Here is a 21442-nt window from a genome sequence, read left to right as displayed (position 1 = left end):
CGGTCGTATTTCCCGAGCGTTGGAAGACGTCGCTGCAAGCGCTGTTTTAAACTTAACTTTAAGAAAAACAGCGCTTTGCAGCGACGTAGAGGCGCCTGACGTTGCTTATACGTTACCATGATAACGCCGCGATGGCTCTCCGGTGAGTTATAGCGCTTATTGACGGACCGGCGACAGCGGACAGCCACCGGCTATATGATATTTACTTCTATTTCCTTTGACCGAGGTGCAAAATGCAAGTGCATTGTTTGGGGCTCTTACGTTTCATAGATTCGGGTGTTTTCGTGAATACGACAGTTAGCGAAGATTTCCATGCGCATGTTTAATTTGGGAGTACTGTACATAATATGTATAATATATACAAAGTGTAACAAAACTCAGTGATAATACTTTAGGGTGGATAATGAGTCTCATGTATAATTATGAAACACTGTGAAATTAGCACCATGAAAAGGCAACTTTTTTTAACTTTTTCATGCGAAAATTTATGCCGCTGGGGCGTTTGCCCATACAATTCCGACGACCTCTGTGGCTCAGTTGATGGGCTGTTGGTAGCTCAAGCCGGGGGTCGCGGGTTCGATCCCGCCGACGGAACAAAAAGTTTTTCAAAAAAAGTTCCTGGGTCTTGGATGTGTATTAAATATGTGTATCATATAATAAAAATCTTAAATATATGTATAGTATAAAAGTATTAAATATATTTCCGTTGTCTGGTAGTTGGTACCTGTAACACAAGTCCTTCAGGTACTTACCACGGGGCCAGACTGACGTGGTGTGAAGCGCCCATAGATATTATTATTATTATAATATTGTTAATTCACAATAAAATTTTGCTCTTTCAATGCTGCTACTTTCATAATGAACACTATATGAGGGACACATACACACCCTAAAGTATAATCAATTAGTTTTGTTACATCCTGTATCATGTGTAAAAAAGTAACGGCTTACACTCCGGGAGTGCCGGCAGATGATGTGAAAAGGAAAAACGCCCGAGCAGGCATTTTTGGCTGGCGGTAGAAAGAGGCGTAGGATATGGTAATATTCTCCCCACATTTTACTATCCTACGCCGCGCCGGCGGCCTGCTCTCCCTCCAAATTACAAATTTTCGATCAGATCACGTATCCTGACGCCAGTTTAACACTTTTTACACATCCCAAAAAAGTTTGCAACGCCGTTAGAACTACGCACCGGATTTTGATGCGTTTCTTTGAATAAAATATAAGAGTCATTTAACCGCGGAACGTTTGTTTTCATAATTACTCACTTGTAAGAAGCAAACTCGAGTATTGTAGTTCTGTGTGGTCTCCTTCTTACATGATCCACACCAATAGAATCGAAAGACTGCAAAAACGATTCCTAAGAAGTAATATCTTTAAAAATGTCCTGGGTTCCGCTAAATCTTATGAGGATAAATTACAGATTCTCGGTATGCATAGCCTCGAGTCAAGACGTGCAATGCTTGATGCGACCGTTCTCTATAAAATTCTACACGGAGCAATAGACTGTCCTCATCTTCTGTCTAGGATAAATTTTAAGATACCACACCGTACACCACGTCATCCTGTCCCCTTGTTCTCAGGTTGTGCGTGCCGCACAAACTTGCGCAAGAATTCTCCCATTTCTAGGACTATTGCCTTATACAATAGCATCTCAGATCAAATAGATGTATTTTTTGATAGCCTTTCCAAAATCAAAACTGTTGTATTACAGAAATTTAACCACGTTCCAGGATAGCATGATGGTATAAACTGGATTTTATAAATTGTACTTGTTCTAAATCACTATTATTAATTCATTTTTATTACCACTATTTAAAATAAACCCTTTTTATTTTAACTTAATTTAATGAATTGTATGTCAATGAATTGTATTTTTTATTATTTTATTTCAAATCTGTATTTTAATAACCATTTTTAACTTAAATTTTTACATAACTTATATTTAAAAAACGTTTTATAATTTATTTTACAATTGAATTAAACCCTTTTCATTGTAATTTTAACTTTATTTAATGAATTATTGTAAGTTAATGAATTGTATCATTATTTTATTTTTTCTTAATTTTAAATCTGTATTTTATTGTAAAAGCATATTTATAGATGTTTTTATGTATCTTATTTTTATTTCTATTTGTGTTTACCGTTTACTTTTTAATGTAATTGCATGCTGTGACCAATTGTAATTAGTTATTGTATGTAGCGTGTATTTCTAATGTCTAAACCTAATGTTGTAATTCATGCAAAACTGTTTTTGGTCCTAAATAAATAAATAAATAAATAAATAAATAAATAAATAAATAAATAAATAATCCATATACTTAATATTATAAATACGAAACTTTGTCTGTCAGATTGTCTGTCCTCTTTACGCCCAAACCCCTGAACCGATTTTTCCGATTTGGTATGGAGATAATTGGAGTCCCGGGAAAGGACATGGGATACTTTTTATCCCGGAAAAATATGTACGGTAAACGGACGATAAACAAATTTTGGCGCATCGGAGTTCCGGACGTCATCTATTGTATAATTAATAGTAGAAAATACTGATAGTTTCAGAGGTTTTGTACTTGTGCGACGCTAGGGTAGCCAGTAAATACTGATAGTTTGAGGGCGTTCGCTGCGTTGAGCGTGAGCCCGGTGCGGCTGCCCGGTGCAGGCGGCCGCGCCGCCGCCGGTCACCCGTCTCTCGCAGCGGCCAGTATAATTTCGATCGCGCCGATACCTATGGATTTTTGTGTACAAAGGCGTCAGTCAATCAGCCCATTTGTCACGTCTAGATTGTTGAACCGTCGCTGCACGCGCCGCGTGCGATGGCTGAACCGCCTCACGAGTCACGTGGCGCTGTTTTTTTTTTCGAAAGGGTCTAAGCTACTGGTCTGGTTAAGACCATGGTAGTTTAATCGTGGCATCAGCTGCTCTATGGGATGACATGAAACAAGCATGCCTTGCAGGTGGCCGCAATGGGCGCAGGGAACGCCCTTACATGTTCTGTACTTGTGCGACGCTAGGGTAGCCAGTTAATCATACACCTGTAGATCTCCTATGAAGCGAATGAATCACATCTTACATCTATGACGTATTTGACTGTCGATTTAAACTGCCTCGATTTTTTGCGTACAAAATGGCACTCAGATATTTGTTCATAAATATCTCGAAACATTTATATAAAAGTACATTATAATGTCGACATCGTGGCAAATATATTTAGCACGATGATTCAGCCGGACCAATAAAAAATATTTAAGATCTCGCGTAAGCATTTGCTTTCTTTGTTATTGATACTTAAATCGCAAGCGCAGGCGTGTTTGAAATCGTATTTCAAATCATTTTTTGTAACTGCAAATGCAATATTAATAATAGATAATAAATAGTACTATCAAATGATATCCTGTTTCTCAAATTATAATAATGTTATACCAGCCTACCTAGCATACACCAACGAGATATCTCACTCTACATGTTTTCTCGATGTTTGATGGTTTGTCTCTTCATCTCTATTGACCCTAGCATGACAAACATTTTTTCTCGAGTTGATCTATCATCGAAATAACACATTTTTATAGAGTTTGGTCGAGATAATGTCGAGATTTTGAATTTAATTATCTCGAGAGTGAGATATCTCGTTGGCGTATGCTAGGTAGGCTGGTCTCATATTATCTCCATACTAAGTTAAAATCGCTACAGCACGGACGTAAAAAAAAATTTTTACGTCCGTGCGCTACAGTAGTTAAAATCGTTGGGAGGAAATAGACAAATTAACCTTATGTAGATAAATTGACAACTAATTAATCAACATTCTAATGTCTTTGTAATGTGTAAAAGTTTGTGTAAAAGAATGATCGATTTCGAATCCAAAACAGCGATATAATTATTAAAACTTGAAACGCATGTAAAATGTCTCCAACAATTTGCTAGCTGTCATATCCGAGTGACAATAGTAAAACACTTTCATTCGCAAACGAGTTTAAAAGACACACTCCATTTAATTAACGTGTTCTACTCATAAATACTGAATATTTTCAGAAATTCTGAAACTCCAACGCATATGATGTATTACACAATTATTCACTTGGTCATAATGACAACGGAATTTTGTTTTTCAACGTTTTTTTTGTCTCTTAATCGCGTCCAAAACACTGGTTGAAATAGTTTTTTATAATTAGTGGTTGAAATAGTTTCGGTCTGGAACATACTATACGCTAATAATAATTGTCTTGTTAATTAAATAGTGCATTATTAGTAAGCACCTAAAGGCCTCTCTCCTAGGTCTCCCATTTTTTCACGCGATGGCGAAGAATGATTGCAAAGTTGCAGCGTTTTTATTTCGGCGCAAGCTTGACTAATACAAGCCATGTACGAGTAGAGGGACATATCGAATATGATTGCTCATGATGGTCCATTGTGCATAATATAGACAGCTATGTATAGCAGAATAATATAGATAGCATAATATTGCAGAATAACTTTGTTTACCATTATAACTGTAAAGCTTTGCAGTCATTATGGTAAACATAGTTATTCATCATAGCTCGACGTAGAGGAGCCCTAAGTGTGAAAGAACTCGTATAAAGTTCAAATTAAGCAAGTAATAAGTTTAAAAAGTTATAACCTGGCTACAGTAAAAAAAATTAAAGAAAAATAGCCTATGTCACCCGTGGCATCATTACTAATCTATTGACACTTCTTTTGTGAAAATCGGTCCAGTTATTTAGCTGCTACTGCCTACTAGACCATAGGCCACGAAAAACCATTATCCCTATTTTTGGCTTCACCGTAATCGGGTAAAAATATACGTCTTTTGACAACAAGTGGTTCTTTATTTAATTAGGATATGCCCTTAAACCTTGCAATGCTCCATCTTTAAACACGTGTATCTAAATTTTGTTCCTCGTCGACTTTTATATTGAGGAAGTTAAAAAAAGATCTCCTCATATACGTCAGTACGTCAGTAGGCGTCGGCGCCACAGTCAACTATATTTTATGTGTCATATATATTTTATATACAATTTATTATATATTATAGCACCTTGACGAAATATTGTATTGGTTACTACGAGTTACGGCCCTGTAAGTCATGTTAAATTTGTAAATTTTGTATTCCTGTGTCTTTTTTTCGATTCACACTAGAAACTTAAACTCATTTAAAACCCATTCTTATGTTCTATAAATATTAGAATGGGTTTTAAATAAACTATATTTTTCGTAAAAAGGGTTACAAAGTTTTTCTCTCACGTATTAATATATAGATTTGAAGTGACTTTATATACGCGTCTATCTGTACAAATGCTGATTGTTCGGGGTTGGGATAGATAAACAAGAGATCAAGAAAGGATATTCCTGTATTGCATAGATCTATTACTAAAACTAAAATGGGATATGAGATCGAGCCACGCACTCGGTGAGATGTCGCGACGTGAACGGGATATGAGATCGAGCCACGCACTCGGTGAGATGTCGCGACGTGAACTAACTTTATTACATTATTCAAAAGTAATAATTAATCAAAGATGCAGAGTTGCATTATTATCTAAGTTGCATAGTAGGTAATAAGGCAACACACGCTGTACGGGCGTTGACCCGTACATGCTCCCGGGGGAGAAAAAAGGGGTTAGTAGAGGTCTAAGATAATGAAAGATGAGGTTACAAGATGATAAACAATTTTGCTTATAACTAATTAATAAACTAGGGTTAGTATAACAAGTTGTACAAAGTAGTAGGATTTAAAATTATACACAACTAGTTGAATTAAGGTCTCTAAGTGAGAAGATACGAAAGATTGGGGACGAAGCCCTGTCCTGTTTATGCAAGCACTCACAAGATTTTACTTTAGGATCATTTGTCACAGATTTGCCCTTAACACTAAGATCACTCACACTTACACTTTTCATTTTAGCTAAAGATTGCCCATTTTCCCTAACCACACAACACTCACTTAACTCAGTTCCTTCGGGGGGCGTGGAGGAAGACGCTCTAGCCGGCTGCGCCTCTAGAGGTCTCGAAGACTCCCGACGCTAAAGCCTCTGCCGCCGTCTCCAGTACAGCACTACAGCAGCAAATACTAATCCAACGACCAGGATGTAGATGACAGTGTAGTGATGCACGTCATGGTAGGATATTTCATCGCTTAACGGTTCACTCTTCTTTAGAGCATCAATACTTTTCTCAACAGAGTCGAACTGTCTTAAGATTTCAGAGTTATTATTGGGATCAATCTCAACGGGCAAATCAGTAAGAGAAATATTCAACATGTGATTTATGGAAGGTATTTCGGGCGCGTCTACCCTGGCGCCAGTCATCATAGTACTAGATAAAAGTTTGGTAGGATTGATCAAAAAGTCTTCTGTTTTTATCATGCAGTCTTCCCCAATGTTCAAAAGACCTGCGTTCGTTAATTTTGTTGCCGCACCTTGGCCTTCACAAAGAATTTTAAGATTGCATTCGTTGCAGCAAAAATAAAAATATCTGTTGATTGATTTTAATTCCTTCCAAACGTTTTTACAATGATTTTTCACAGTTTTACATGTTCTTGTATTAGGGATGGTCTCGCAGAGGTTGTGATCATCCTTCAGGTGATAAATAGGATTTCTGATATGGCATAGGATCATTTCTGGATTTCGCCGTATGCAGGATTCAAGATCGTTCTCGGAGATTGTTACATATGAATCCCTTTTCAAATTAATAGCGGCAAACTCTGATATAATTTGTACATTTATCATGAAGTTGTTTAGAGATCTCGGGACTGGAATGAGATTAAATAGTTCATAGACATCTCATTCTATTAGGGGAATACGAATTTCTATGATGAGATATTTTGAGCTATACTTGGCTCTCACTTGTAATAAATTATAGAGATCTTTGAGATGGAGATTATCGACAGGGATCGCCAAATCCTTAGGAATTTGCGCCGAAATTACACTTAGTTCGTTTCTGAGCTGGCTCGGAGAGATTAAGTGAAAGTCCAGTTTCCCATTATAAATATTTGTCACCGTGTCCAACTTTTAGTTCCTTGTCCGGTCGACTGGGATTTATTCGGGATGGAGGTAAGTCTCCCATCAGCTGATTTTTCAGTATGGGTTCGTTTTTACGACACTTGACGCACATTTTTAGCCGCTTCTTGGTAGCTCTTTTGCCATCAAAAATAGGATTAAGATTTAAGATCTGGCCTTCATTATATTTTAGAGATTCGCCGTTCTGAGGATGTGAGATTTTCTTAGAAAAGTACTCCTGTCGCACTTGTTTTATTAACATATTTGTTGCGCGTTTGAGATCTTGCAATGTAAGGTAAGTCACGTTATTATTTCGGTGTAAATATATGTCAATGAATTTGTTAACGTAGGCTATAACTCGTATAACTGTTCTCAGATTACTAAATTTATTTAATAATTGTTTAATTATAGAAGTATCGGTAGTGGCGATGTTTACTAACTCCTTTTTTCTGAGATCTTCCGTCGTGTCATAGGATACATCGACAGGATAATTTTCGGGATCGAAGGAAGGTATCCAGCTCGGTCCTTCCCACAAAAGAGAATGTTCCGCTAATTGAGCTGCTGCTAAACTACGGCTTGCGCAGCCAGCGGGGTAATTAGGCCGTTCATCCGAAGAGAGTTGTTTATGGGTCATCACAGCGAGAAAAGGTGCCGCCTTAGTCCCGTAGGTTACAGTCGCTAGTTGGCATTTCTGTAGAGGTTGAGATCGATGACTTCTCCATATGATTTTCTGAAGGTTCTGATGGTCAGGATGTAGCCATATATTACGAAACGTTTTCTCAACATCGCTGGTTAAAGCATATTTAAATTGCCGCCATTTTAGTATAAGGCTAAGGAAATCTTGTTGGAGATTCGGCCCTCTGTGCATGAGATCATTGAGGCTTAGTCCAGATGTTGTAGCTGCTGATGCATTAAAAACTACTCTAAGTTTTGTGCTTAGTGATTCATCACGAAGTACACAATGGTGTGATAGGTAACAACCTGGAGTTATGTCAGCGTTAGCCGCGACGGGGGTCATATATCCGAGTTCAATATACTCAGACATAAACAATTTGTAATCATGTGCTAGGTCAGGTTTTCTAATTAATTTATTTTCAATTTGAAAGAATTGCGCTATAGCCTTTGTTTTCGATTCACCTAAGTTTTCCTGGAAATTATCTTTTAAGGGTAATTTTACTACGTAGCTGCCATCCTCGCGCCTTGAGGTTGTAGATTTGAAAAGGTCGATGCATTTTTGGTCTTCTTCAGATATCGATGAAGGGTCTTGAATATCCTCGATTTCCCAAAACTGCTGGATCTCGGAGATATTATTTAGGATGAGGTTGCATTGAAAGGTTTTGGAGCTTTTGCAGCTACCGCTTAAGATCCAGCCCAGCTGAGTTTGCTGAGCCATAGGTAGGGTACCTTGGGGTCGGCAGATGCCATCTAATAGTAAAAGAGAGTAGACATCAGCGCCAAATAGGATATCGACCGACCGACTTTTATAAAATTCGGGATCAGCTAGGGTTATTTGATTAAGGGTCGACCAGTCGGGCTTAGTAAATGTAGAACTCGGCAAGTTGTTTACCAAGCGCTTCATGATAAACACATCGGTTTCAAAAGTAAAATCATTTATAAGTGACATGCACTTAATAGAGATCACGCCTTTACAAATATTTTCATTGTTCCCGACTCCTGAAATATAGCCGCTGCATTTTTTACGGGGTAATTTTAAGATCTGAGCAGCCCCTTCGGTAATGATTGAGGTTTGGGATCCTTGATCCAAAAGGACTCTCATTTTATGATAAGATCCATCAGCTGCTTGTACTTTAATAATTGCTGTGGCAAGTAATATTTCTGCAGGGTTATTGTCCGATGACTTCAAGTCTTGATCAGGCAATTTCGTAATCGTGGCTGTATACTTTGGCCCCGATCCGGCGTCCGGCGTAGTATTCGCTGAGTTGTATGATTCGTGAAGTATGGTATTATGCGCCTTATTAAAATAAAATAAAAATAAAATAAAAATAAAATAAAAATCATTTATTTTCAGACCATAGATCCATAGTGTTAGTAACAATTTGACTTAAAAAACTATGTTAGTAGTACACTTGTATTTATTAAATTGTGAATTATACAATTTAATAAATAAAATTATAAAAATTAGAAAATTAAGTCTATGATTGACAGGTTCATTGAGACTTCATAACATGAAGTTTATTGCATTCTCTACATTTTAACTCGGAAAGGCATTTTCTGGTTCCATGATTATGTAAACAATTGACACAAAGGTTCAAATTATAAATAGCATTTTTGCGTTCAGAAGGTTGAATTTTTAATAACTCCGGACAATTATGAATGCGATGACTTGACGAAAAGCAAAAATTACACGTCTTGCGGCTATGATTTTCAGAATTCGACGATTGCATAAGATTAATTTTATTTGTAGAATAATTATTACTATAATTAAGTTTTAAGTTAGGGTTAAAATATTTATTATAAGATTTTTGGTCATTTATATGACCTTTAGATGACGTTGGAAATTGTTGAGTAGAAGGATAAGATCGAGATGAGGGTCCTTGACTGGAACTTTCTTGTTTCTTCCTTGAGGTTTCTAAGGACATGAATTTATTTTCTATAAATTGTAGGAATTGTTCCAGTACAGGCAATTCTCTAGGCGATTTTAGGGAATCGATATAATCTTCATTGGTTTCAGGATCTAATTTTTCCGCTAAAATACACACTAGGAAAGGATCCCACGTAGAGACGTCGATCCCGAGATTTTTTATGGCATTCACGCTCTCGTTGGTCGTATCGTGGATGCGCTTGAGATGATAGATAGACCTATGCTGGCTCACAGGGATATTTAGGATGTTCTTGAGATGAGATGTAAAGATACGTCGCTTATTGTCGTAGCGATGCGTGAGGATGTTCCAGCACACGGGATAATTACTGGAACTGATTTGGAGATGCTGAATCAGCTTTTCAGGCTCGCCTTTCACCTTGCTCTTCAGGAACTGCATCTTCTGGGCGCAGGAAAGCGAAGGATTGTTGTGAATAGTCTCCGTGAAGAGATCCTTAAAGGAGACCCATTCAGTGTAGTTTCCTGCAAAAGTTGGGATTTCCATCTTCGGAGTAGATTTTTCTATATGCGCCACGGACCACATTTTTTGATTAATATCTCTTTTGAGATTTTTATAATATTTTTCGTAGGATGTGAATTGTTCTTCATATTGGGTGTTTGAGCCGTTGAGCTCATTGTCCAGCTCCCAGTGCAAGGAATCAATGGTAGACCAACGGTTTTTGAGGTTTACTAAGATATCCTCAAACTCCCATTTTTCCGTGATAAGATTGAGATCGATAGCTTGCGCTTCTCGTGAAAAGGCTCTAAAATTAGTAGCTTGCTTCCTCAGCAAGTCTTCTACATTGCTCGCGTCGGAGCTGACCTTCTGAGGTGGATTTGAGGATGAAAAGCCTGCAGGAGCAGTTGAAGGCGTGGGATGAAACGCAGGTGGTTTTAAAACCGGGGTTTGCGGCCTATCGATTTTAGGATTGTAGTTTTGAATAGCCGCTTTTATTTTATTATATTTAATTTTTAATTGATCGTACTGATTAGACGTAAAATACGCATGAGATTGATCACCGAAAGACAGCAAATTCATATGATTATTATGAAACTCTGTAAAGTATTGCTCTAAGGTATCTAACCGCCGACGAAGATAGTCGGGGGTTTTCCTATCTGCTCCATCCTTTTTAAAGTTGGAGTACAGTGAATCCACTGCATCGATGATTTGCTGCTGTGTCGCTAAGATGTCTTCCATCTTCGCCAGGATAATAAAAAAGGAAAGTTCTTACTAGTGAGGTTCAGCAAACCGCTAGCTCGTCGATTGCGCCTTCCGCGGCACAGAGGTTACAGGATATTCGGTGAGCTGGTAGCGCGCTGAGGATCCGAGAGCACCGGACCGCGAGATGATGGCACCGTCAGGACACCGGGGTCACACGGGATCAGAGTTCAGTGGCACCCTTACAGGTACCGGGATTGCACGAGATCACGAGATAAACTGTTCTCCTAAGTTACTGATTTCGTACGCGAAACCACGAAGTGCACTCACAAGTCACAGGATACACTCGCGTAGGTCCCGCTTTTTCGCTCGAAGGACCAATGTTCGGGGTTGGGATAGATAAACAAGAGATCAAGAAAGGATATTCCTGTATTGCATAGATCTATTACTAAAACTAAAATGGGATATGAGATCGAGCCACGCACTCGGTGAGATGTCGCGACGTGAACGGGATATGAGATCGAGCCACGCACTCGGTGAGATGTCGCGACGTGAACTAACTTTATTACATTATTCAAAAGTAATAATTAATCAAAGATGCAGAGTTGCATTATTATCTAAGTTGCATAGTAGGTAATAAGGCAACACACGCTGTACGGGCGTTGACCCGTACACTGATATTATGAATGCGAAAGTGTGTCTGTCTGTCTGTTACCTTTTTACATCAAAACCGCTAAATCGATTTTGCTGAAATTTGGTATGGATCTCCATACCAAATTTCAGCAATTTTGAGTCCCGGGAAAGGATATATGATACTTTTCATCCCGGAAAAATGTACAGTTTCCGCTCGATAAACGAGTTTTGTCGCAACGGAGTTGTAACGAAACTCGTTTAATGATTATGAAATTGGTATATATCGTACATCAAGTCAAGGTTGTCGTACATCAAGTCTTAGGGCCTTATCACACTGGCGATTAGCGAGCGATTTGAAAGCGACGCGACTGAGCAGCGCACACGCCGCGATGACGCCGCGATTGCGCGGCGTGCACTCAGCTTGCCTTAGGCGTTTTGGACACTCAGCAGCAAAATGGATTCTGACGTCACTCCTTAGACGAGTCTACTATATATTATAATAATAATAATATGTGTAGACGAGTGTACAAAATGGCGTCCACGCCACGCCGCGACGACACTGCACTGTCGCGACGTGCACGCCGCGCAATCGCGGCGTGTGCGCTGCGCGGTCGCGTCGCTTTCAAATCGCTCGCTAATTGCCAGTGTGATAAGGCACTTAAAACAGCTCTTTTTTATTTTATACTAAAGGTCAAGATGAAGCACTTCTTTTGCGATTCCTTCACCAAAGAATTTCACTTACAAATAAAAATATTCTCCAGTCAAAAGTGATTTATTTGTGCACTTTTATAAAGCGTTTGCATTACCTGAACAATGGCCGGGCGCGGCGCCAGCGACTCGAGAATTAAAACCTGAAATCGATCAAGTGGAAAAATGTTCTGACTCACTGCAAACACCCAGGGCTGACACAAGAACCAACCACACTAATATTATAAATGCGAAACTGTGACTATCTACCTCGTCAGGCCTAAACCGTTGAGCCGATTTTTCTTAAAGGTATGGAGATACTTTGAGTCCCGGGAAAGGACAGAGGATACTTTCATACCGGAAAAATTGCGGGCGTCATCTAGTTGAAAATATATTTACTCGACTATGACAAAGCTAAAGAGAAGTTTTGATTTTAGGCTGTCTATATTATGTTTAGAAGATGTCATAGCATGCTATGCTACCTGCGGATTTCAAATTTCAATTTCAAAGTATCTTGATTTTTAACTGTACATAACTAACCTAACCTTGAGTAAGAGAGACAATGTCGGTAAGTTTTTGATTGGTTTTACCTAAATTGTGCCTTTAGATCCGAAACTTATTTTGTCTACTGGCCACTTTGAGAATAAATTATATTTAAGCGCCCCTTTTTTTCAATATAAAATGCATCCTGAAATAAATCACCCCCCAAGCCTCTTCACAACGCCCCCATTTTTTTCTGGGTCCCACACTGCCCCCCTTTAGACCTCCAGCGCCACCAAGGGGGCGTCCCATGGCCCACTTTAGATGTATAGTATTACGATATAGTATACCTTTAATAGCCAGTTATAAGATTTTGTTAAAATAATAATGTAACTTTGCTTTCTTTAAGAAACAAATGAGTAATGCTTTGACTTTGGAATTTTTTATTTAGTTGGTAATTAAAAAGTTTTATCGATAAATACTAATATAACATTTTTAAAGCGACACAAATTTTCTTCAGACACATTTATAACGGCGACTAATTCACTTTGATGTGAGCAATAATTTTAATCGATTTTTATATGCGTAATTATTCACGGGCTTATGGCTCCAATATTTTAGGCGTTACTAGATTAATGTCTTTGTTCGTTTAGTGGTGGGCCGAAGAAAGGAGAAGCTACCTTGTTTGTCCTGGGCTACAAGATAAAAGGAACAGAGAGTGTCTTTGTGTCCTGCGCATGTACTTGAGCACTATTTTTTTTAAATGAAATAAGGGGGCAAACGAGCAAATGGGTCACCTGATGGAAAGCAACTTCCGTCGCCCATAGACATTCGCAACGCAGAAGAGCTGCAGGTACGTTGCCGGCCTTTTAAGAGGGAATAGGGGAGGGTAAGGAGGGAATAGGGAAGGGTAGGGAAGGGAATAGGGTTGGGGATTGGGCCTCCGGTAAACTCATTCACTCGGCGAAACACAGCGCAAGCGCTGTTTCACGCCGGTTTTGTCGTAAAAAACTATAAAGTGACTCCAGAATAGCTTGGTTTCAGTGTGAAGCAGGTGAGCGTAATTTTGTGAGGCATGAGTCGCAGAATTTCGGTAGCGTAAATATTTTTTTCTATAAATCATGACTCACAAAATTACGCTCATGTGAATCAAACAGGACTTTTGTATGAAACTGAATGCAGCAGAATTTCTGCCAGCCGAAATTCTGCGACTCACAACTCACAAATTACGCTCGTTTAGCTTCACCCTCAATGACATAGGCCATAATATCGAAATCAGGTTAAGAGTTTATCGCTATAAATTAAATAATTAGGAAAACCTCCGAATACCGAAGTTCTCCAGAGTGACTAAGCTGATGATGTTGGACAATAGCTAAGAACACTCTCGATCGTAAAAAAAAATGATCAAAATTGGCCTACCTGTTTGGATGCTGCGATGCCACAGCCGTCACACGTCAAGCTTATAACACCCCTCTGTTTTCTTCGGGGGTCAAGAAAAATATAATGTTTTGTTAAAAAAAAAAAAGTTGAAGCTTCAGAAAATTGAGACAGACTTCATTTTGGAACACTTTGAAACAGGAGAGGAGGGTAACTCATTGATATCGGAGGAATTGTGATTGCTGGTCTTTTAAACGTTTGCTTCTACTTGTGCCGAACTCATTAATTACCATTTCTAAATCCCTCTTTGTTATTATAATTGTTCTCTCTTTATAATTTTCAGAATAATATTGTTTTCTAAAGAATTATTATTTGAAATACCCAATAATAAAGCCAAGTGTCAATGTGACTCGGGCGCCTGTTCAAGGAATGGTGACGTGATGATGTTTACTTCGACTTGGTGTCTGTCCAACTGGACAGCTAGGCGTGTTATGGATTATGGCTAAAAGCGTTATCGTGTATGCGTCATAGCCAATAGCCAGTTAGTTGAATGGCTAGCCGACTTGACGCCTAGGCACGGTTACTTTAAGCTAACTACTTTAGCAAATCAAACAGGGCATAGAAAATTTCTAAAATCAATGTGTTATGTGACATGATGTAGCAGGATTCAGCCAGATCGAGCAAAGCACTCCGCTTGGTCCGTTCCTTTGGGGCCTGCTACTATTTTGTTGGGGCCATTTAGAAGTTTAAAATGACTTACATAGTATCAACTTTTGTTGTTGTAGCAAGATTTTTAGGCTAAATATACGTCGTAGTCTGTTTCGATTTTTAAAATGGAAAAAATATAAACGTTTTTTGAATTCTAGACGAAATTCTCGAATAAGTTAAGTGATCAAATTTTAATTATTGAAGAGTAAAATAGCTCTACTCACTTTGTCCTCTTTATCTTAAACATAAATTATTTTTATATTTGTTTGTGCTCCGCTGCGTCAGAAATGTAGAAACTTGATGCCTAAAGTACGATTTAAACAACAAAGAATGCACTGGTGCACTTGCACTCAAAAAACATTTTTTTTTAAATATGTATGTATTGAACGTGGAGATATGCATGTGGCGACATGGCGACAGTTCAGTCGTCACTCACATCAAAAATAACATCTCGAAATCTGGAAAATAAACGCAATATTAATAAATTATATATATATATATATACTACGTGTGTTACTACGCGGCCGCGGTAGTTCGAAGGCGCGCGCGGGTGTGTTCGGTACCCACCTTCATTTTTTTAGTGCCCAGTATTTTTTCAGTGCCCATTTTCCTTAGTGGCCAGTATTTTTGCAGTGGCCATTTTTTTAGTGGCCAGATTTTTTTTCAGTGGCCATTTTCGGAGGATTTTGTGAAGTGAAGTGGTAATTCGTGATTTTTTCGGAATGACGGGAGTACGACGAAGATTTTATTTTACAAATAACACTCAACAGATACATATATACTTACTTGATGAATACACATAGAGAGAAAAACATGGAAAATTTTTCATATTGTTAGGTGTAGGGTGGTGCTACGCCGCGCTACGCTTTGTGCTACGAAAGTAGCTATTGTATTAGTATGGAAATAGATGCATTCTATGTACTAAACTTGAGATTATCTTCTTTAATACAGCCTTTTTAATATAAAAAAATTGTTTTTTAAAGCATTATGTAAAAAAATTGCAGTCAAGTGAAAGAAATTAGGTTCCAAAAACGTGACGTAAAAATGTGTACAAGGCGAACAAAATTGTGCGATTTAATTTCAATGTAAGATGTGTAACAGTTAAGTGATATAAAAATTTTAATTTTGATCCTAAACCCCTTAAAATACTGCAAAATTTTTCGAATGTAGGCCGTTTAAATTGGTGAGACCACGTGGACTTTTCGAAATAGGACTATAACCGCTATACACTTACAAAAATTGAAATAGCACACATAATTTCTTATAGTATTTTTTCTTAGTTACTAAAAACAACAGCGCATTTTCTAAGTTATAAAGTTTTCTTGCACGTGGTCCAAACTAGGAAATTGCATTGGTGGAGAAAATAGACATAACCATTCTATTTTTTTTTCCTCATGGAATATAATATTTTTTCCCAAAGGATTACTTTTTGAATCGATAATAAATTTTGTATTGATATTTTCCAAAATTATGCTTTTCAATCCTTATACTTGTACTATACATTGCAAGCATAACTTGTTTACACTCAAGGACCATTCTTGCTAAAACCATGCCATGGCAAACCATACTTCATGTTTTATTTACGTCACAAACAAATGGTTATATATTGGGCCACAGTTACCTTGATAACAGCTAAATCATTAGCCTCTAACAGCTGTGCGGGGCGGCTAGGGCGGCTAGGGCGGGGAAGGCGGGCGGGGGACGGATATATAAATTTCCAGCAACATTCTTGGCGTGATGCACCTCCGACGCGTTCTATAACGAAACACTTTGATATATTTTTGAAATAACTTCAATTTTGTCAAAAACAACAATCTAAATCTGTAGCAAAACATTTTGTTACAGATTTAGGTTGTTTTTGAAATAATATTTTTGTAGGTATTAACCTAGTTTTTATATTCAATATAAAAACTAGTAAATATAAAAAATACACTTTAATTTTGGGGCTAAACTTGCTATACGTTAGCCCGTAGCCTAGACACTTTTCTTTATCGCTTTTTTAAAGAATCGCCGGTCAAAATGTATGGAATTTACATAACATGAGTCGAATGTCGACTTCATGTTATCCAACGCTTATATCAATTTCATATATTTTGATCGACGTTTCTATAAAGAAGCGATAGCGTGTTTACACACGCGCCGCAGCGGCAGCGGCACCGCCACCGCGGCGGCGAAAAAACCATAAAGTTAATATACCTAGCCGAATAGAGAAACAAAGGCCGGAGCAAGAGAGATGTCACTATCAGTAACACTGCGTGGTAAAAAGAGACGTGTGATACATGACAGCAGCATTCTTTTTTTGACGTCCAGTCGGCACGTTGATAATTTCATCTCATAGAATTCATGTTCAATAATGCTTGTGTATACGCACACATATTTTTCACACAGATGAAAACCAATTTTGGTTTCGTTTGACAGCTCCAGATTGTTGCTCTATTCGCTAGGTATATTAACTTTATGGTGTAAACACCCCATCTATCCACTCTTAAGAGGATACACCAGGGGCGAGAGAAATTGAAAATAGGTATTTGAAAATGTATTGCTGTCTCACCAATCTCAAGTCTCCCACCGCAGAGCGCGATAGAGACAATGCGACAAAAGTTCTTATAAAAGAACAGAAAATCTTCGATTCGTTGTCCGCTGATTCCTTCTCAAAAACTTAACCGATTTAAGTACTTTTTTCAATTAAAGCAAGTCTTGAACTGTGTTCTTATGTTTTATTTCTAATACGTCGAGCCAGTCCACTCATACGGCAAAACAAACTTTGACGACCTCTGTGGCCCAATTGGTTGAATGTGTGGCAGCTCAAGCCGGGGGTCGCGGGTTCGAATCCCGCCGACGGAAAAAAAAATTTCAATGTTCCCGGGTCTGGATGTGTATTAAATATGTGTAATATGATATAATAAAAATCTTAAATATATGTATAGTATAAAAGTATTAAATATATTTCCGTTGTCTGGTACCTGTAACACAAGTCCTTCAGGTACTTACCACAGGGCCAGACTGACGTGGTGTGAAGCGTCCATAGATATTATATTATATTATTATATTATATTATTTCTATTGTATATTTTAGCCAGTTTTGTTTTCTGGGTGTTTGAACACAGAGGAAAATCTGGCCATTTTTTGGGTTTTTGGACGTTCTTATCTTTTTAATAATAAAATTATGAAAAAAAAGAAAATATAGGGACATGCTAATAGTGGCTATAGATATTCAGGAAAAAATTATAACTCTATCGGTATTATCCAGGGAGGAAACAGGGGACCACATTTTTATGGAAAAACGGCGGTGTGGACTCCTCTTAAATATTAAAGACATGACTGAGTTTTAAATTACATATTTACCCTGGTTCTTAATACAGCGTTCTTATTGAGTCATAACAATTCTGAGTCAAGAAAAAATATTTCGCTGTATGTCGCGGTCGTTACTAAGGCGAGCATTAAAATGTGGGGAAAAATTATGGGGGTAGGGAAACAGAGATAATGACTACAATAAGAAAATAAGATAGGTTAAAACCATGTTAAAACTAAAACTTTTTTACACATACATCGTAAAGGCCGCACTCCGTGACATTAGCAATTACTTAACTTAGATTTAATGAACAATTTAACAGAAAATGTATGGAAGCTCCATGTCAAAATCTTCTGAATGGCTAAACCATGGTCAGGTTGAAAGACTTGCATAGTTTTATGCAATTCATCTGTTTACGGAAAAGCTTGATTCAGCACAAAATGGCGCATCTGGTGGATTTAAATCACGTCCGTCACCAGGCTGTAATTGCGGAAGGCGGCAAAGCCAAGCGGCATAGTTAATTAATGAAACTAATTAGACCACGTATGTGGGTCGATGTGAACTTTAGTTTTCACGGAATACGGAAACGAACTGCAGGGCGAACGAAGCGAGCCCTAGTATGTCCCATAACCTGAGCACTTTTGTGGTACACTTTACGGAAAAACTATCACGCCTATTGATTTTTGCTTTAACATAGTAATTTTTATTTATATGTAGATGTGTTATCATCGGTTAGTCAAGGTTTGGTTACTATTGTAATAAAAAAAAAACTGCCTTAAAGATTATTGCCACGCAGAAAAACGACGCAGACCTCACAAAGCTCGGCTTTTAGCTAGTGTATTTACTGAAACGCTACACATTATTCATTGTTCTGTGGACCTTATCTGATTTGCCCCCGTAGACAAGTGGCAAAACGCTAACGTTAACGCTAGCGCTACAAAATGTATGGATTTGACATTAATATTCGCTAGCGAAGCGATGTCTTATGTCAAATCGCATACATTTTGTAGCGCTAGCGTTAACATTAGCGTTAGCGCTTTGCCACTTGTCTACAGGCCAGGTTAATATAATATGTAGATTCGACAATCAGTAGCAACTTAATACCTTATTCAATTGTTAGGCTACGGTGAGTCTCCTTTACGTCTCCGACCCTCACGACAAAATATGTCCGCTACCGACAAAAAAAACAAAATACTAAAACAGCTTACATTTTCTATCGACATTGGTCTAGCGTCCCATGCCACCGTTGTATTTGTAGTAGCGTAGAGCAAAATAAAATCTACAGCCTAGGGTCTCAGTTTGGGAGAAAAATATTGTTTAAAATATGTGTCTGTCCATTTCATCCTAACTCATAAATTAGTATTTTCCAAAAGAGCTCATTTTTTTTTAAATGAGATTAGGGGGCAAACGAGCAAACGGGTCACCTGATGGAAAGCAACTTCCGTCGCCCATGGACACTCGCAGCATCAGAAGAGCTGCAGGTGCGTTGCCGGCCTTTTAAGAGGGAATAGGGTAATAGGGGCAGGTAGGGATGGAAAGGGAACGGAATAAGGGAGGGTAGGGAAGGGAATAGGGTAGGGGATTGGGCCTCCGGTAAACTCACTCACTCGGCGAAACACAGCGCAAGCGCTGTTTCACGCCGGTTTTCTGTGAGGACGTGGTATTTCTCCGGTCGAGCCGGCCCATTCATGCCGAAGCATGGCTCTCCCACGTCAAAATTAATAATTTTATTATCAAATGTTTTCTAAGTTCGTCACTACCAAAATTGTTCTTATTGATCTTTATCCTAACTTTTATAACTTATCATTACCAATGTTGTTTTAAGTTCTTAGTCATCAGAATCAACTAGAATGATGAAATTCATTTTCATTCATTACAAACGAATACACTTCACTTACAGTTAAATATTTGAGTGAATTGAGTGAAATGATGTCGGGACACCTCATAGGTCGCGTCTAATATTGTGCAGTTGGAGTATTTTGTAACGCGCCGGTTTTAGTTTTAGCAAGTGTGTCAGATCGGAGATAGCGCGACACGTCGCTCCAGCTTTGATCTACTTTGATAATATTTTGTGGAATAATAATAATAATGATTATTATGTTTCGGTGGTTAATACATTGTAGAATTTTTTATTTCACGTCTAAACCATAAACACCTTACTAAAAGAGATATATTTTACGCAACGTTTTACAACGTTCGCTGTTTTCCATACAGTGATCTATTCCATCGCTTTTTTGCAAAATAACATTCCAGTGCATAGTGCCATCTAACGCTGAATTGGATCACTGGATTGGAATAATGTACAAACCGGCCACTAAGCGACTTTTCCAATTTGTTAGGCAAAACAAGGATACATATTTGTGTAGCATACATGATACGAGTACAGCTTTCTTTCTTATAAAGATTTATATGTTAGTACAACAAAAGATAATTACTTAAGTCGGACTTGTATTTCCGGAGATAATAATAATAATAATCATTTATTTGCCAGAGTGAAATGTACAGTTAGATGGTCTTCATAATAAAATACAGAATCATGCATGGCAGTCCTGCCATGAATGGGCCTCACTGATTGGTTCACACTCGGTCTTTCCGGCCGGCAACACCGAGTGTGAACCAATCAGTGAGGCCCTTTAAAAGGTGAAGGAAAGAAGTAGAAGTACTTAATACTAAATGTCACATGTCATTAATGGAGAACTGTCAGAAATAAGTACCAACGAAAAAATCTTTTACTTCATAAATGCGATATGCGAACACAAACATGAAAACATACATCCTTTGAAAGGCACATTTGTTCAGACGCTGATAAAGACTAACATAATATACGAAAACTGGGCAATTTTGGAAATATTGCAGACATACGTATCTAAGTTATGAACCTTTTTTGAGGCCGGTTAAAAATGCATCGCAATTCGCAACGCATTGTCACATTAAAATGTGAACTGACCCTTAAACTTACTTAGCACCTGTTTGACATAGAATATTATATATTTATTATGATAAAACATTGATATGTTTTATCATAATAAATATATAATATTCTATGTCATTTTAATTTCTTCATCAAGAGATATTGATATATCTCTTGATGAAGAAATTAAAATGACTAATTGAAACATTACGGAAATGAAGACTACGATGATATTATGAGGTAAATGACCAAGTCGACATTAACAAGGTATTGTAATAAATTATATTAAATTAGATTCATATACTTAGTAATAAATAGTGCCCAGGTGCTCTGATTAGATTAAATCTGGAACGGATTTAGTTAAAGTTATTGAGTTTTTTTTATGAAATTAGGGGGCAAACGAGCAAACGGGTACCTGATGGAAAGCAACTTCCGTCGCCCATGGACACTCGCAGCATCAGAAAAGCGGCAGGTGCGTTGCCGGCCTTTTAAGAGGGAATAGGGTAATAGGGTAGGGGAGGGTATGGAAGGGAATAGGGTAGGGGATTGGGCCTCCGGTAAACTCACTCACTCGGCGAAACACAGCACAAGCGCTGTTTCACGCCGG

The 21442-nt window shown here is 38.0% G+C and overlaps 1 protein-coding gene across 7 annotated transcripts in view; it reads left to right on the top strand.

Annotated features, from left to right (window-relative positions):
- The window catches only part of LOC121736674 (filamin-A), an 81451-nt gene that overhangs the window by 22600 nt on the left and 37409 nt on the right, over positions 1-21442 (top strand). For 2 of the 7 annotated variants that reach the window (XM_042128022.1, XM_042128019.1), the window contains exon 1: positions 15179-15363. The exons of 4 other annotated variants lie outside the window; for them this stretch is intronic. In XM_042128022.1, the coding sequence (XP_041983956.1) occupies positions 15355-15363 (9 nt within the window). In that variant the 5' untranslated portion in view covers positions 15179-15354. Of the gene's footprint in view, positions 1-15178; positions 15364-21442 lie in introns of those variants that run through there. One more of the 7 variants, XM_042128020.1, reaches the window with a different exon arrangement.

This window comes from Aricia agestis, chromosome 19 (genome assembly GCF_905147365.1).
Source record: "Aricia agestis chromosome 19, ilAriAges1.1, whole genome shotgun sequence".
NCBI lineage: Eukaryota > Metazoa > Arthropoda > Insecta > Lepidoptera > Lycaenidae > Aricia > Aricia agestis.
This window is presented reverse-complemented; position numbering and strand designations above follow the sequence as displayed.